Below are 18058 nucleotides of genomic sequence, written 5' to 3' on the forward strand. Positions count from 1 at the left end.
AAGTTGGAGGATATCTCTGACTTTTACATTATTTATCACAAAAGGTGTTATTAGAAAGTTATTTTTAAAAAGACAGGTAGGCATTTCAAACATTATATGAGCATGTTAATATTCTATTAAAGGAAGACAGCTTGAGAGAAAGTTTGAAATGGCCATTTGCACTCTCTCTCAGGTTTAACTACTATGCAACTTTACATTTATCAAGCATCCTATTTATAGGTGCTGGATAAAAATACCCCATTGTGATATATGGGACAGGAAGGTGTGGTGAGCTGCAGTGGAAACTATGCTTCCAGCTAGAGAGTTAGTCCTTCTGGAAGGTTTCCAACTGTGAGTATATTTGTAGAAAAACTCAGGCTGATTTTTCCATTCTTGTACATAGATAAACTGTTATCCACAGGAGCAGCAGCAGAACTTCTGTCAACCATGTAGTTTTGCTACACAGCCCTCAAAAGAGAACCCCAGCTGCTACACAGTATTCGTATTCCCCCTTCATATTTTTTCAGCAGGTGTGAGAAAACTATGACCATTCTAAAATAGCTGAACTTCAATCCCAGCAAGTGCAGCCAGCATGGGCAATGGGAAGCATTTATTTATTTGTTTGTTTGTTTGTTTGTTTACAAAATTTATAACGCTGCCTAACTCAAATGATGTGACCCTGGGAATAAAAAACAAAACATAAACCCAAAAAACTAAAAATACCCCCACCCACCCATACCCCTTATCACTTCAAACATATACAGTATATAATTACAAATTATAAAATGGCGATTAAGCAACATAACAGAACAATCAAACTGGCCCCTAATGCCAGTGATTTGTAATTCAGCAGCTAGAGGAAGACTATAGTTTACCATCCACACACTACAACATTTCAAAAGATCCTCCCAGATGGTTCAGGATTTCCCTGCAAGTTGAAGGAGTCATGGCATGGCTTCTAAACCTAAGCCACGCCCACAAAATGCTATATTCATCTTTTGCTTGTGAGCATTTTGGAAACTCTGAGGGTACATCCTAAAACTGAAGCCATCAATCAGCTGATGCTGTTTCACTGACTCAACATTCACACACCAGCAGGGAATCCGTCTCCTGTGCAGACTAGGGCAGAAGCACATTAGAAAAGGAGACTAGGGCTACCAGACATGGTTGGCAAAAAGCCAGGCAACCATTAGATGTCAGCAATATTGTCTTTTTAAAAATTTCTTTGTTGCTCTCTGATGGTCATCCAGATTTTTTGCAGCCCATATCTGGTAGCCCGAAGGCAGACAGGTGCAGGAGAACTGAATGATGCTGGCAACTAATGGATACTATGCCTGAAGGCATACAAAAAATGGGTTCACTGTTCACAGTTCTTGCATAATTCCTAATGTTTGAGTTCATTTCCACGCTTCTTAAAAGGAGAAGGATTTATACAAAACTGGATATAACCCAACTGGGTTGTGCTTCCTAGAAGAGCCGACAACCAGTTAAGTTTCTCTGGCTGGAGAAAGAGGCTGCAGATTACTTTTTGGTACATAAAAATGAATCTCAGCTTAGAAGAGTCTGCTTGATTCTGTAAATTGTACCAAGCATTGTGAAATATTCTGAGATTGAAGTCAGAATCCTATTGCCTGCCTTGCCTGCCCTAAGGATCTTTGTGCATCAGGAAGGACCAGTCTAATTTGATTACAGTCTATACCTATGCTGTGAGTGTCAGAATTCCACTTCTCAGAGTACTGAGAAAAATAGTCAAAATTTGTAATTCTTTATATAATTTCTATACCTATATACTGTTATATACTCTTCTTCTGCTAGGCTGGCTGCCCGAATCATGTGGAGAATTGAGAGAGAAGGAGGGGGCCTTACCGAGGGGTGTCTGGTCTCCATTGACAGCCTGCAAAATCATGTGGAACATTTTGGGGAGGAGGAGAAGAAGGAACTGCGGATAGATCTGGAGAGTTTCCTGGAGTTCTGGCCACCTGAGAGCAAACAGTTTGGCATGCAATACATCTCCCACATATTGGGTGTGGTATGTATGTATTGTTGAAGCCTGGAAGGAGTTGGGGGGATGGAATTGGGCAAACTAAAGCAAACCAATCTTGAGGATTCCCCCTAAATGATTTACAGGGCAGAACAATTCACCTTAGACGTTTGGCTCACCTCACTTCATTTTTCAGCCTCAGATGCCATCTCTTTTTTTTTATTTATTTATATATATATATATATGAATTTTAAACAGGAGATAAAAAACTATCAAGAACTAATACAAAGTAAAAAGAAAAGAGAAAGAACAAAAAAAAGTCAAAAGTGCAAAAAGAAAAAAAATGAAAGAAATAGAAAAAAAGTTGCTTCTGATTTCCTTTACAGCAAGTATAATTACAAATACAAAATTACCTCTTACTCTATGATTACAAAAAACAAATTCTCTTTTTTCTATCATCTATTTTTTACTAACCACGAAAACCACAAGTCACAAGTTCATTTTTGTCTGTTTCATGCAAAAAGTCTATAAGGGGCTTCCAGTTAGCAATGAAGGTAGATAATGTCTTTTCTCTAATTAAGGAAGTTAATTTAGCCATCTCTACAAATTCCATCACCTTCATCAACCGTTGTGGGTAATGGCGAGTCTTTCCGCTTTTGTGCATATAATAATCTCCCTGCAGTTGTCATATATAAAAACAAAGTTCCATGACTTTTTTCAGATGCCATCTCTTCTAATCTGAATAGGAATGCCTTCTAAAATTTAGCAAAATAGGTATTGGGGGTTTGCGTAAGGCAAGTGTTTTAAGTCTGCAGGTTTTTAAAAAAGGGGTGCCCATCTCAACACAATTTTGGAATTTGTTATGTGCTCTGTCGTACTGTGCATATACATGGTGATTTGATTCACAAATTGTGCAAAGCTATAATGTAGTTTCTTTGGTTTTGTAGTAAGGTATTGTGTGACTCAAGATATGGTGGCTTCTGAACTATGGATTATAGCAAGCACGTTGTGCAAATGCAGCCAATTATATTCAATAAGCCATGATTAAACAAAGTGACTTAGCACAACGTGTGAAGCCAGCATTGGAGCAATGTTTGGTGCATTTCATAAAACTCTTGAGTGCTTATAAAGAGCTCCACTCTTTCAGGCAAAGGGTGGGGTTTGGGCTATTTTTGCTGTTTATAGAATCTGTAACAAACCAAGACGATGCCAAAATGATGGCATATGTACCAGGATGTCATTACATTTGTGTTTTTTACACCTTCCCTGAACACCTATGGCTGTTTATGTTTTAAAGATGAGTTCTTTCTCCCATCCCTTTTCCTTACTACTTGGTTACTTAATGGAACTCCTGGTCCTCTGACACACCATGTGGTGTGCCTTTAGAGCAGGAAGACAGTACTTCATTGGGTGTCTAAAGAGGAAATGCTGGAGGCTTCTAGGGCAAATCTGAGGTCTTTGGAATTATATATCAGCTATCCACTGAATAGGCAGAATTGGACACCATCTTAGCTAGTTCTTAAGCTGCTCCAGGGACCCCAAATGCTGTTGTTTACTCCCCCCCGCCCGAAAAAAAAGCAGTGGAAAAAGGAAAAGCCCTTGATAAAGCACATCTGAATCCTCGAAATCTTCTGAGATTGGAAGATAAAGCAATCATGCATAACCACCACCCCCATCCAGTTTATCAAAAATGACAAGATAGAAGTTGCAACCACATGATCAAAACCCTGACCCTTATGTACCTGTGTGCATTGCAGGGTTTTGATCGTGCATTTGTGATTACCATCTTGCATTTTTTGATCCCTGTTAGGGATGGTCCTGCAATTTAATCAATTGCCTTGATAATAGGATTATTTTCCTTGGATCAATGTTTTTGCACAATCCTATAATCTACTTCTAAGAGCCCCATTTAGGGCCATTTCTATCTGGCTGCTTTATTGGATTTACTGGCTAAATCAGGTTACTCAATGGGCTAAGGGGAGTTTTGTATGCTTCATAACCTACCAGATGGCCAGACTTTGGAATATTTGTAACTAGTTGTAAATATGCAGCCAGCAAAACAGACCACCTGGCTATTTTAGAGCCATGCTCTGTTTCAAGAGCCCCCCAGAAAAAGGTTTGAAACAAATTTCTCCACACTCACATTGTTACATTGAAAACAAATTAGGAAAATACATTTCTAAAGTATGTGAGAGATGCAGTGAGAGAGATAAGGAAAAAAGGAGAGGAAATGACTGTTGTACATGTTCTTGGGATTTACTAGCCAGGTATACTGTATACCTGGCTAGTAACTTCTTGATGATTTTTAATATAGTTCTTAATAACTGGAATGGGTTGAACTGTGCATCAATCCATATTTCTTTCCCAAATTCTGTCTGGAGAATAGATCCCTCTGTAGATATAGAAACTGGTTTTCTCTGATCTAGAAAATGATGTTTTTCCTGATCTATCTTACTTTTTTGTTTTTGTGGGAGCAGATCAACTGCAATGGTTTCACCCTGAGTGACCAAAGGGGACTTCAGGCAGTTGGCGTAGGCATCTTCCCCAACCTTTGCTTGGTGAATCATGACTGTTGGCCCAACTGCACTGTCATCTTTAACAATGGCAAGTAAGTATTCTTTCTGTTCAGGGATCCCTTTTCAGTTCAGGGATTAAAACAAAGCCCTTCAGAAAACCATTTGCTTTTCAGAGGAAAGATTGCCTGACACTCTTGAATAATGTTTAGAAGCAGCATTGACATCCATTTCCAGAAAGTATTTAATGTGAAGGGCACTGCTGCAAGCTTATTTCTGAACTCACCTAAAAAAATGGGGAACCCATTGGAAAATTATCTTGTCAAAGTCCCATTTCAACGAATGGGGAATGCAGGAGAGCATTTCTGTGCTCTTGGAAAGCTGAGATTTATTCAGTGGAGACAGTGCCAATAAATGGTCCAGTGGCTTGTATTCAAGGGGTATCGACAGCTCTATCGAACAATCTTGGACCTAGATAAATAAATTAGGAAAATTGTTGAATCAGGTAATACATTTAACCATTCTCAACTTAACTACTTTAGTTTTTTCACTGAGTAGATTCCTAGCATGATTTAGTAATGTCAATTATGAGGTTCTGATTCTAAGATTGTGATCACTTTGTTGGTGGAAGCCACTAAGAGTTATCATGGTATTTCTAAAAACAGACACACAGAACCAACCTATCTTAAATTTGTACTGTCCAACAGTGTTTCTCAGTCAATAGGTCTGTATGAAAAGACAAGTCATCTTCTTAAAGAGAGGGTACTGAGAACTACTTTCTCCCTGAATTTGCTTTATAGATAATCTGTTTGATTGTAATAGCTGTAACAAATCTACTCCTAGAGAACACGGGATAAGAGTTGGAGGGCCAAACTTGATCCCGCTTGTGTGTTGCTGTTCATATATTCTAGCTACATCATAAAACAAACTGTGAATAGAAGGAGAAGCATTTGAATTCCCAGCAAGAACGAAACCTTAAGTAAATGTTGCCATTGCTCAGGGATGAGCAACTCATAATCCATAGGTTGTTTAAGACTCCCAGACCCTCACTTGCAACTCCTGGAGTTCCGAAATCACACTACCAACATTCAGGGTCAAAACACGTACATTCAGGGCACAACTTCTGAGGTCTTCTTTTTCAGAAATTAGAAACAAAACAGGTATATTAAACTTCAGTAGGCTTAAGACATTTATTTTATTAAAACCTGCCATAACACCACCACCCCCCAAAGCCCATCCAGAAAGGACTAAATATTGCCACTCCACTTCCTTGGGTGATCTCAATGCATCACTGCATGTCCCTGAAGTCCTCAGGAACTGATTAAAAACAGACAAACACAACCCCAGTGCAGAAAGGCCTGGCCATAGCATGAGTCAGAATATCACATGGGTATTTTTAATATCATCAGTGGCTTTGACTCCCACTGTAACTGTGCCATTTACCTTGAATAGGAAAAGGATCATCCTGCCATGGGTGGGAGAGGGTGATATATTTGTCACTCCAGTCTGTTTGGCTGGATGGGGTGTTATTTCTGAACATGCTTGAATGGGACCTTGTGCGAGGAGGGAATTCAAGGTGTGAAATGTCAAGAACTGAAGCCATGGGCGGGATGCTGTTGAACAGCTCCTGTTATGCTGTAGCAGTTCTTTTGGTATTGCTAGGGGCTGCTTTCCTGACTATTTCTTGATTTAGGGGCATTTGCACTGGGCCACAAATTAAAAAGAGAGGTGGGGAGTGAGTATTGCTGGCACTAGTGCCCATGTAGCAGCGGCTCTGATCAAAACTAGCTTTTTGCCATTCCTTTTGATCCAGGCTAAGTAAGGCTAGCTCAGTTCACAAAGGGACTCCTAATACAAAAGAAAGCAGCAAGAGAAGGTTCCTACCTACAGTTCTGTCTTCTGCTACTTCTGCCCCAGGGAAAATTTTTCAGTACAGATTTTGAGAAGGAGTAACTGACTGGGAGAGAAAGCCCAATTGGAAATCACCCCCAGCAAAACAAGCAAGAAGCTACTGAGTGGAGAAGTCCATCTTTCTCTGGTTCAGCTTGGAGACTGCCTTTCAGGCTGCAGGAGAAGTCCTATTTTAATACTTGCCACCCTCCTCCTTTCAAGAGGAGAATGTGAATCAGTGGAACTGGCTTGTAGACTTGTGGTGTTTGATCTTAGTTGCCTGAAAATAATCTCCACTGAGCACTATATAAGGTTCTTGGGATGGATCAAAGCATAAAAGTAAATTGTTCTGGTCTGGCAAGAGGATTTGTAGGGTTAGGGTTATATATCTTACATACATATAAGTTTATATCTATTTAAAATTTCTATCATCTATCCTTTCTAGTAACTTCTAGAGAATACGTATCCTAATAGTAGGCCCGGATGAGCATACAACATGTGCCAGGGGAAAACCTGAAATCAGATAATGGAGTTAGACAAAAGATTATTTCATTGTGTCTTGCACTACTTTTTATATTGATGAAAGCACTTTGCAGCATGATTGCAGTGAGGCAACATATGTGGCATAGTTCTTAACTGATAGCCAGTATGCTACAAAAAGAGCTCTGCTTGCTGCTACTTATGCTGAAGCTGATCTGCTAAGGCTAAGCAAGGCCTCTCTATGCCAAGGGAAGGTTCTATGAAGCCTAGGAGCTTAGTTCCACCAAATTCTTATTCATAAAACTAAAACCTTCTCTCGGATGAGGCAGGAGAGAGAGACCAAGTGGGCCAGGAGGTGGAATATCCAGGCGTCGTGACCCCTACTGTCAGAGAAATCAATCAGTCAATCCGTCAGTCCATCAATCTTGGTGAAATCAAAGTAGTCCTGGGCTATAGCCAAAGCCTGTTTGAGAGGGGCAATTGTCTAGCCCAGTGTTTCTCAACCTCGGCAACTTTAAGCTGTATGGACTTCAACTCCCAGAATTCCCCAGCCTGCATGCAGGCTGGGGAATTCCTGGAGTTGAAATCCATACAGCTTAAAGTTGCCGAGGTTGAGAAACACTGGGCTAGCCTGTATAAGTGGTACAGTTTTAGGCTTCTTGCTTACAATTTCAGATGCATCCTTTACCGTTGTCTTTGGTCCATGCATGTCAATGTACAGCTGCCTGTAAGCATTCAGTCTACTAAATGTCTGGATTCAGATTGCTTTTTCAGTGTTTTTACCTCTGTAAAACTGCAGGTGTCTGTTTTTTCTTTCAGTCATGAGGCTGTAAGATCATTGTTCCACACCCAGATGAGGTGGGTCAGTCCTGAAAGCATAATATTCTCCCTTTGAACACTACTTCTCTCTCATCCTGCATCAGCACCAAAGAAGCAGAGACAATAACAACCAAACTTTTATACTGTCTGTTGGCACATAATTCCATTCTTTCTGTCATCTCTAAGCCATCTCCAGCCCTTCATTTAATAATTCCTGCATTTTGTAGTGTATAATAATAATAAGTAACATTAATTACGATTGTTACCTTTGTCCTTATCAGATCAACCTGCCCACACTTCTTAACACCTGCACTATCTTCTTTTTTCCTCTTTCCTTTCCACAGCAATGACAGCATGAAAGCCTGTATTGGTGGTAATAAGTCCCACCGGTCCTTCATCTTATTTGCAGATGTGTGATTGCCTGAGACTCCTTTCTCTAATTTTGGTTGCATTGATTAGAACTAATTCCAGCTGAAGTGAGGGAGGGCAAGTGAGTGTCCCCTTCCCATCCCATCTTCCACCCTATGAAGTGTTTTTGATTGTAAGCTCAGGAGGGCCTGACGACCATCAGACCACAGATTTATTCTGTGTACGTGCCAGGAATACTCTCAAAAGGTTTTTTTTTTTTTTAAATAAAAAAGGGGATTATTTGCATGTCTCTGGTATAAACTAAAGAAATCCACTCCTTGATTCAACAAAGCCCTTAGTGGAAGGTGTTGCACATTTTTGAAACCAAGTATCTTCACAACTGATATAAGAAAGCACGATTGTCTCTGTATGTGTGTGAATGTAATTATAGTTAATGTGGCAAGTAAAGCAACATCCTTTCTAAAAAAGAACATGAGTGATTAGGTGTACTGGGAGGTTGTGGTTGAACTCAAGTGTGCTAACAGGTGTGTTCCCCTGATCTTGTAAAGGGGCATGAACTTAAAGATGCTCACTATTTGTTTCTTAATGCTTCTGGGCTAGCATTGTTGGCAATGAAACTGGAATGGACCTGTATGTGTACCTGTATCTGAGATTTATGTAGGCCATTCCAAATTTTTTAAGGAAGAGGAGAAGGAGAGATTGAGAGCCAGAGAGAAAGTGACTCTTTACCTTACACGCTTGGAAGCATTGCTTTTTATGTCTAGATAGACATAATTTAATTGCCTTGTGCCTAAGCATCTCCAGTGACAGTATTGTTGGAGGAGAAGAAAGTTGGAATGATAAGGGTGCATGGCAGGAACATATTCATGTGCTCAGAAGCTTTGGAATGGCATGGTGTATGTATCTGTAGGTGTGCATGTAAGGGTGCTTTTGCTTATCTTTTTATAATAGTTCAGTTTCTGAGCAATGCACTTCATGTACATGATCTCAGGCCTGATTCAGTTGGTCTAGAGAGTATGCTGAATTCCTCAGGTTCAAATTCTAAAGCTAAGATGGTCTAACTCTGCACAAATACCTGGAAGATGCCACCCAGAAGCTGTCTGCTGGTGGCAAGGATAATAGACAAAAAGTATCTTCAGGTGAGCCTGTTCCTCAACCCCACAAAGAAGTGTACAGAGGCCCATCTCTTTAGCATGTGCACTGGCTGACTCACTTACTAAAAGATTATCTATATGTTAACTGCAGCTGTATGAAGCAGTAACCATATGGAATGCAATTTTCAATAGCAGCTACAAAGTGCAATATTCAAGTGAGTGTGCTGAGACTGAGAAGGAAAATGTCAATTAAAGGGTAACTTGTATAACAAAATAAAAATGAGAAAGCATTTACCAAGAATTTCATAATGGTGCTTTCAATGTTATACTCTAGGCTACACCTGAGTATGCCATAGACTCTAGTCTTCTCAAAAATCAGAAAGGTTTAATTTGTTCCAGAATTCAGTGTTTTAAGAATTCTAGTTTTAATTAAAGGACAGTAACACTACATTTCTGACTTTTGAAATTTTGAGAATTTATTCAAAACTGGACACTGCATACTGAAATTGTAGAGGTTGTTGAATGAGATAGTCAGAAAGCAAGGCCACTTTGTCCTACCAATGTTGAGCAAAAGCAGGGAAAATTCCAGAATAGGGAGAAAAATCCTCCTCAGTACATTATGCAAAATAAAAGAAATCTAAAAATGGTTTTGATTTCCATAAATTTATGCAGGTATCAATTTCACCTTTTCTAATTACAGAATGTTGGTCACCCTTGTGCAGAATTTAGTGCAGAAGACAGAAAATCCTAGAAAGTAGTCCTTGGCTTTGCTAGGGGAGATAAATCCTTAAAGGGTTTCATTCCTAAGAATCTTATCTATAAAAATCAGATGATTACTGCAATTGATCTAATGCTGCCTCTTGTCTTATTTAAAACCAGGATAGAGCTGCGTGCATTGAGTAAGATCTCTGTAGGAGACGAGCTGACTGTTTCCTATATAGACTTCCTCAGTGTCAGTGAAGACAGAAGAAAGCAGTTGAAAAAACAGTATTATTTTGACTGTACCTGTGAGCATTGCCAGAAAGGAATCAAAGATGACCTGATGCTGGCTTTAAAAGAGGGGAACGAAAAGGTACGACTTTGACAAAAAAGTTAAGGTCTTGGTTTCAGAATAACTTTGGGCTAATTACTGCGTCCCATCCCAACCTACTTCACAAGGTTTTTATTGTAAAGGTAAAGCTGGCAAAAAAAGCAGGATACAAATCTAACAAATGAATAAATGTAAGCAGTAGCACATATCTTGTTTCAGTCACGAACTTTACAAGGAAGTAGTAAGATGCAGTCTGTTTTTCTGTGTGTTTTCTGCAATTCTGGAAGTTCTGTAATTCTGAACTGCAGTCTCTGATGAAACACAATGTATCTACTCTCACTGAACTTTTTAACAGATTGATTTATTTATAGAGAAGTATTTGTGTGTTGCAGAAGATTAGCAGGGAGAGGATACTGTGGTGATACTACAGTGGTGTAGTATCACTTGATCCAGCAGGCCAGCTCAGGTCTGCTGGGTCACCTTACCTCTTGGGGCACCAAGGATACCTAGAGAAAGCAAGTATACAGGTAGTTGAACCTGTGGGAGAAAATCACTATAGTGAAGCAAGATGTTTTACAGTGAAGTATGTGTTCTGTTACCTATCTTTTTGTTAAGAAATCTCTAGTGTCCTTGGTCTTCTAAGAAAACAAGGGCTCTGTTCTCCTGTCCTATGGATGGGTGTAAGAAGCACCCAATATCTGTATCTTCACTGCTAATCTGCTGAATTCCTAATTTGTCCAGAAGTAAGCTGCCAAGTGTTTCTTAAACTGTTCTGGCTCTCACTATAACATGAAACATTATCACACTAGCTCTTTATCTGTTTATTTACTGTATTGCCAGACTCACTGTTAGCCAGCTTCATAAAAAATTTGCAAGTATTGGGCTCCATGTGAGAAATGGAGGAGGAATGGAGGAGGAGTGCAGTTTAGATGGAGAAGAGGCAACACAGACCAGATATGAGACCCATGAGAAGGAAATGTTTCAAAGAGACTCTGCCTTTACTCTTTCTCTGTGTGTGCATGTACCTTTGAGTCAGTCTTGACTCCTGGTGATTGCCTGAATAAGTCCCTGCAGTTTTCTTGCCAACAGTTTTGGAAGTGGTTTGCTGCTGCCTTCTTCCTAGGGCTGAGAGGGAATGACTGGCCCCAAGTCACCCAGCTGGCTTCATGCCTAAAGTAGGACTAGAATTCACTGTGTCCTGCTTTCTAGTCTTAAACCACTACACCAAATGAGCTCTCCTGTCTTTAATAACTCATTGTAAGTCTGGCTGGGAATGTACTCTTACAGTTTTCAAGATTCTGTTTCTACCCCAGACTAGCATTAAAGGTATTTTCTTGAAATTCACATGGTTTTGCTTACTTAGTTTGCTATCTGTGTGGGGCTTGACTTGACAAGTTGATTGGCATTGAACTGCAAATATGGAATTTCAAGGATTTTTTTCAAGTAGCATTTTGCATGTGATATTGTGTCTAGATTTATCACTAGATTTATCACTTATGGAACATTGCCATATAGTCTATAAGGCAAATTCATGTTGGACACTGAAAATATATTGTTGCTCTGACAACACACACAGAACCAGCCTGGAGAAAGCTGTGGTTGTTTTGGGGCCATATCTGTCTTTACAGATGATGGGAATAAGCATTGTTCCCACTAATGCTGGCTTTATTTTAGCTGCCTGACATTTCATAGTGTAGGAAGGACTATTTGACCACTGAGTTCAGCCCTCTGCTCAGGAGAGAAATCCATATTAAAACATCTGAGACATTATTGTCTAGTCTGCATTTCAGTGTACCCAGTGAAGGAAAGCCACCACCTCTCTAGGTAATTGATTGCACTGTCAAATTTCTCTTACTGTTCAGAAGTTTTTTCTAACATTCACTTGGAATTTGCCTTCCTGTAACTTTCATCCATTATTCTTTTCCTGTACTCTCTGGAAAAAGAGAGTAAGTCTTAGTCTTCTTCTATGTGATATTCTTTCATTTATTTGAAAAGTGCCATCAAAATCTGTCAGTTTGTCCTTCTCAAAACTCAACATGTCCTCCTCCTTCAATCTCTCTTCATAGGACTTAGTACTCTGTTCACCTTCATTACCATTCTCTGAATCTGTTCCAACAGAAAATGAGCTAAGATTAATCTGGCAAGATTTATTCCAAGTCGTTATTTTGATAATAAGAGGAAAATTGGGTTTGTTTTATGATGCTCTTTGGAGAACCTGACAAGAAAAATGAAGAAGCACAGACCAATAGTTTCTCCTTATTCCTTGCAGCCATCCCAGGAAATGGTGAAAGATGTCATTCAGTTCTCCAAGGAGACCATGAAAAAAGTTGATAAAGCTCGTTCTGATGGAGTATACCATGAAGTAAGTCATTGGACACTGGAATTTCTGCTGTGACTTCCTTCACAATAGCTTAAGTGGTACAGGGCAATCTTTTCCCATGTCCCTAGGATTCCATAGCAGTGTGGGCCACCTGAACCTCTTTTCTGTGAATCTCAACATTCATCAACAAACAGCCAAACAATGGCATTGCAACTGCCTATCATTTTTGAAATAAGGAAATAAAAGTGCCTAGAAAAGCGATCTTTCAAAATAGTTAATAAATGGGACAAAAAGCTCAGTCTTGGTCCTTCTAGGGACCATGCCCTGCTTATTGGCAATAAGAAGAGAAATTTTAAAAGTATATCCTCTCACTGCCAAAAATTTGCCTGCTCCTGATGCAGATGTTTCTTTTAATGTTCAAACTGAAGTATTTTCCCCACATTATCTTCTAGTGCTTCTGTCAGTATGTATCTGTCCATACGTTAGGATCTTGTGTGGGGGGGGGGGAGAGGGAGAGAGAGAGAGAGAGAAGCTCTTCACCCCATGTCTGAGAAAAATGCCATTATTATGGAGTATGGAAGAGGGCCTTTTCCACCCCCCATCCCTACCCAGGCTTAGAGGCCAGACTGATATGCCAACATTGTCTGTTTTTTGGTGCCAGTGAAGATCTGGCTCTTTACTGATGCATTTGGATCTTAGCAACTCACCATATCACTCTTCATGAATATCTGTTTCACTGTATTATTGTATTGTAGTTACTTCAATTTAAAAATAAATATATGCATGAAGTTCCCATTTTGCTCAATCTCAGCAGGAAAGGTGTATCCATCATTGGGGGAAGCAATCCAAAGGGCTTTTCTTCTTACATTAATTGGTACAGAGGGTCAGCTAAAGCTGGCTGTCTAAAGGTAGAGATTTTGACCAAAATGTGGAATAGACCATTTATACTGATTATTGTTTTTTCAACTATTAGATTTCAATTGTCTTCTCCAGGAGTTTAAAAAACTGGAGCTGTCTTTTACAGAAATGCTGGTTGAAAAGATGATGCTAATCTAGGCAAAATAAATGTGACTCGCTGATGGGATTAACTTCCAAATAATCTAAGATATAAAGCATGTGGTTTTGTTTTGAACCTTTCAGATTATTGACTTTATATCTATGCAGATTTGTACACATTTATACAAGTGTTTCAATTTCAATTTATTACAACAAAGATCAGCCAGAAATACTACAATTCAGTACAAAATACAAATAAAAGCATACATAACACCATTCATACAGATTAAAACCCTACCATCTTATTGCATTGCTGGCAAGCAAAATAGCAAAATTTTGCAAGCTGAAGTGTTATTTCATGGTTTGAAACTGAAAATGATAGTATAAGTAATGGATTGACTTAAGATTCACATGATTAGATTTATTTTATTGTCTGAGGAATCTTTCATTTACTAAGTCTTTACTTTACAAAATTTCTTTAAATAAGCCCTAAAAATAACTCTTATGGGCTTTTATTCAGAATTACCTTTCCAGTATAATCTAATTTCCTATCCACTCCAATATTGACTGCCAGCATTATGGTTGGTGAATTTCTGCTTGCAGAGTTTTACCTGTTTCAAGCCCACAGAAAAATAGGGCATATTCCAGAACTGACAAAATACAGAGAGAACATTTCAAGAAGGTAATGTAATTTAATTTAAGAATTAAAAAGGGTATTTAACTAGGAGTTCATGCCATCAGTGCATAAACAGGCCACTGGTGATGTGAAAGAACTTGACAATAGTGTCTTTCCCAGTCTCTCCAGTTTGATGCAGAATTGGAGGAGGCCAGTGGATGGAGCCCATGGTTTCAGAGGTGTCCAGGACCCACAGACAGTTGGGGTACCTACTTGTCCTTCAAAGTGTGGAGGGAAGGCGGATGAAGTAAAGAAAGAGACCATTATGATGTTCATGCCATCACCTCTTGAAGAGACTGAAATTCCTGGGACAAATGTGCTGTTTTATAGTTGCAGGAGACATTGACTTTGGTTTTATTTGGTGTCAGGTAATTAGCAAGAATAGCAATAGTTAAAAAGCAAACAAACCTCCAAGCTATACAAGTGGATACCTTAATAAAGTCCGTCCGTCCCTCCCTCCTGGGGACACACAACATTAAAAATAATGTCATAAGTAGGGACCCTACCCAAAGTGGCAACAAGTAATTTAACTATACTTTAATAGTTTAATTTAATTGTACATACACAAACAAAAGATAAAATCCCAATATCAGTGCAGAGTTACAAATCACCCTATGCCATGGCCTTCTGAAAGTGCCCCGTTTTAAAGATCTATTCTAAACAATAGTTTCGGGTCACACAGATTTCAACACTTAGAACATATATAAAAGAATAGAACTATACCCTGTGCTAGTGTATTATTCTTGTGCACTAACGTGGAACTATTTCTCTACATTTGCTCCAGATCAATTATAGAACATTCTGTTGAAAATGTGGGGGAACTGGTTACGGAAACAAATGGTGTCCATGCCCAAGGCTGACCCGTCATCAGAGCTATGCACTGTAGAGGCAGCCCTCTTCGTTCTCTTCAGTTGATTTCTCATCAGCCCTCTGATGATTTTGTTCTTTGTGGTTATGGCAGGTGGTAAAGCTGTGCCGAGAGTGCCTGGCGAAGCAGGAACCAGTGCTGGGAGAAACCAATATTTACCTGCTGCGGATTCTTAGCATCTTGTCCGAAGTTCTCTCTTACCTCCAGCTCTTCGATGAAGCTGCTGGCTATTCAAAACAGATGGTGGATGGTTACCTGTATGTGACCAAAGTCCCCTTCCTTCTCTCTTCTTCAGTACCTTACTTATAGAAATAATAAATTAAGCCAATCTGGTAACTCTGTTTTACTTAATCACAAAAATAGCCCTAATCGAAACAAATGAGTACAAGCATTTGTGATTCTTAGAAATTAATAGAATCTAGTTAGGGCCCTAACAGTATGAGGGCTAAATGTGTCAATTAAGTGCTTTCAAGTGGAAAGACCATATAAATATTTTAAATAAGTGAAGTGTAGAGTGTTTTCTCCCACTGTATGTAACCAAAACAGAAATCTAATTACTTAGTCCCAGATATGTAACCCAACTGTGGTGCAAATCTTTGATTATATTTCTGGCTGGCTGGAAGTGGGGTAATAGTATATTATTTTCCTCTTTGCATATTTGTGTTCTGTATATTAGTATATCCATCTATATTCCTTTAAAAACAGTGAAATTCAGTCAGCAGGGAACTCTGGAAGCCTCCATTTTTTCCATTTCCTAACTCTTTGACCTGCTCCCTGGAGATTCAGGCACACTTAAAACTTGCACATGTAGTAGATTAAATGAGGGGCTGCAGAGACTTGTATGATATCTAAGTGGGAGGAGGGACTATAAGATTGTAATTATCTGTTGAAAAGAAGTTCAGAAGTCGTATTTCTTAACTTTAGGTTTTTTTCTTCTCTTTTTTTGTTTCTTCTTTCTTTCCTTTTTTCCTTTTGTGTTTTAATCTATTTTTTTTAATAAATGTATTTTTTTTAAAAAAAACTTGCACATGTAGATTTTCAGGTTGCACAACTTGCTTCTTCTCTTTTGCCCTCAGAAAACTTTACCATCCCAAAAACGCCCAGCTTGGGATGGCCCTCATGAGAGCCGGGGTTACCCACTGGCACGCTGGGCTAATTGAAGCAGGCCACGGGATGCTTTGCAAAGCTTATGCTGTTCTTCTGGTGACCCACGGCCCCACACATCCAATTACCAAAGACCTGGAAGTAAGTGATTTTCATAGTGTGGTGAAGCATCTTCTGGGTTCAGAGATTATTCATGTGATTAATACATTTTTGTTGGTGATGCTTACTTTTTGTTGGTGATGGTGATGCTACTTCCAAACAGATGCTTCAAATCAGCTTGGAAGTAGATCTATGTAGCAACTTGTCCATATGCAGGATTAGCCATACTTCCTTGCTGTTGTACATGACTAACAGTTGCTGAAATAATATAAAGGCATAAATAATACAGATAGCAGAATGAGATTGATTATTGATTTTCACAGAGTACCACAACAAGATTAGCTGTCTGTGATAAAGACTGAACTTTGAAAGCGAGGATTTTCCTCCACAGACTACAATTAGGATGGTATACAAAAAATTGAATTTGCAGCATCTCTGTTTGCATTCATTTAGGCCATGCGTATTCAGTCTGAGATGGAGCTGCGCATGTTTCAGCAGAATGAATTTATGTATTACAAGATGAGAGAGGCAGCTCTGAAGAACCAAAAGATCCAGATCATGCCTGAACCCACCAGTGAGGTTCCAGTTGGCCTCTTCCAGAAGAAGCAATAACAAGCTCCTTTGCTGGTCTGAAGATGTATCCTCATGTCCCTGCAGCTGCTGCACCATCAGCATTTCTGGTGCTAAAAGGGAGAATGTGACAGATCAAGGGGAAAAGTGTTTGATCCTTAACGTTGGCTATCCAAAGGACAGCTCTAGTTGGAAAAATGTCAAATACTTATATTGATTTAGATATGTTTTACACAGTGCTGAAACTTATCTTCACAGTCATTAATAAAACTGTTGCAGTAATATGTATCTTTAACACTTATTTCTTTCAGTTAAGGCTGGTACATACATACAAAAATGCTTCATACATTTCTTTTGAAGGTAGGGTTGAAATGGTGTGGTGGAGAGAACAATTGCATACAGACAGTTAGGGGTATACTGCTCCCTCTACAAGTTATCTGAAAGCTTCCTGTGGACTGGGTTTTAGCTGTCAAAGTTTTATTATGAGATTTCCATACTGTTCTTAGTGATTCTTCTTTCCTAGATAAGACTAGTACTGCATTGTTTATGACTTGGGAGTGGAACTCCCAGAACTTCCAGTCAATATTGGGTTGAAAGTTGCAGTCTTAATACATTTTAAGGACATCAAGCTGCCATATATTATATTATTGCGGCCATACAGATTTTTAAACTGAGCAGTACTTAGTATGCTGAAGTACTTCTCTTAACTTGGTGAACACAAACTTGAAAGCTTTGCACCTTGCTCTGTGCAGACCTTACATAATGGCTTAAGGGAGTGTGCATGATAAATCTAGGTGGCATGGATTAAGGCTGTGCAAAGATTGGAAACTGATCCTCAGCCTAGGATACTGCCTCTTCTCAATCTGGAGGCAAAAAGTCAGAAGGAGCCTGATTTTTCTTTTCTCAGTCTGGGAGGTAAGTCATCACAACTTCTTTCCAATTTTGGAGCATGAATCAGGAAAAACAGAGCTCAGTACTCCATGATCTAGAATGGGAAGAATAAATACCTACCAGGCTATTACTATTTTTTTAAAATCAGTGGTATGGAAATTGAGGGAAAGGAAAGCAAAGCAAAGAGAAGGAATTAAGTACGCCAAGTTTCATCTAAATCAGTTCAGCAGGTTTAAATTTACACTTCCTTGCACTTTTGCTATGTTTCCAATCCTCCCAGTAAACTTTGGTTAATGCAATTTAACCAACATCTATCCCTAACTTAATAAGTAGGCTGCATAATCATCATCTCCAGCTGCCTAATATATATGTAATGATA

The 18058-nt window shown here is 39.1% G+C and overlaps 1 protein-coding gene across 1 annotated transcript in view; it reads left to right on the forward strand.

Annotated features, from left to right (window-relative positions):
- Positions 1-17070, forward strand: part of SMYD1 (SET and MYND domain containing 1) — a 31126-nt gene extending 14056 nt beyond the window's left edge. Inside the window, exons 3-10 of the mRNA XM_007432383.3 lie at positions 1795-2008; positions 4438-4568; positions 7663-7701; positions 10005-10197; positions 12425-12517; positions 15109-15272; positions 16092-16260; positions 16672-17070. Of these exons, the coding sequence (XP_007432445.1) occupies positions 1795-2008; positions 4438-4568; positions 7663-7701; positions 10005-10197; positions 12425-12517; positions 15109-15272; positions 16092-16260; positions 16672-16830 (1162 nt within the window). The 3' untranslated portion in view covers positions 16831-17070. The remainder of the gene's footprint in view (positions 1-1794; positions 2009-4437; positions 4569-7662; positions 7702-10004; positions 10198-12424; positions 12518-15108; positions 15273-16091; positions 16261-16671) is intronic.
- Positions 17071-18058: the final 988 nt, after the last annotated feature.

Source organism: Python bivittatus, unplaced genomic scaffold (assembly GCF_059951505.1).
Source record: "Python bivittatus isolate LINGU-HERP-01145 unplaced genomic scaffold, Pbiv_v1 ctg000000_np1212, whole genome shotgun sequence".
NCBI classification, from domain to species: domain Eukaryota; kingdom Metazoa; phylum Chordata; class Lepidosauria; order Squamata; family Pythonidae; genus Python; species Python bivittatus.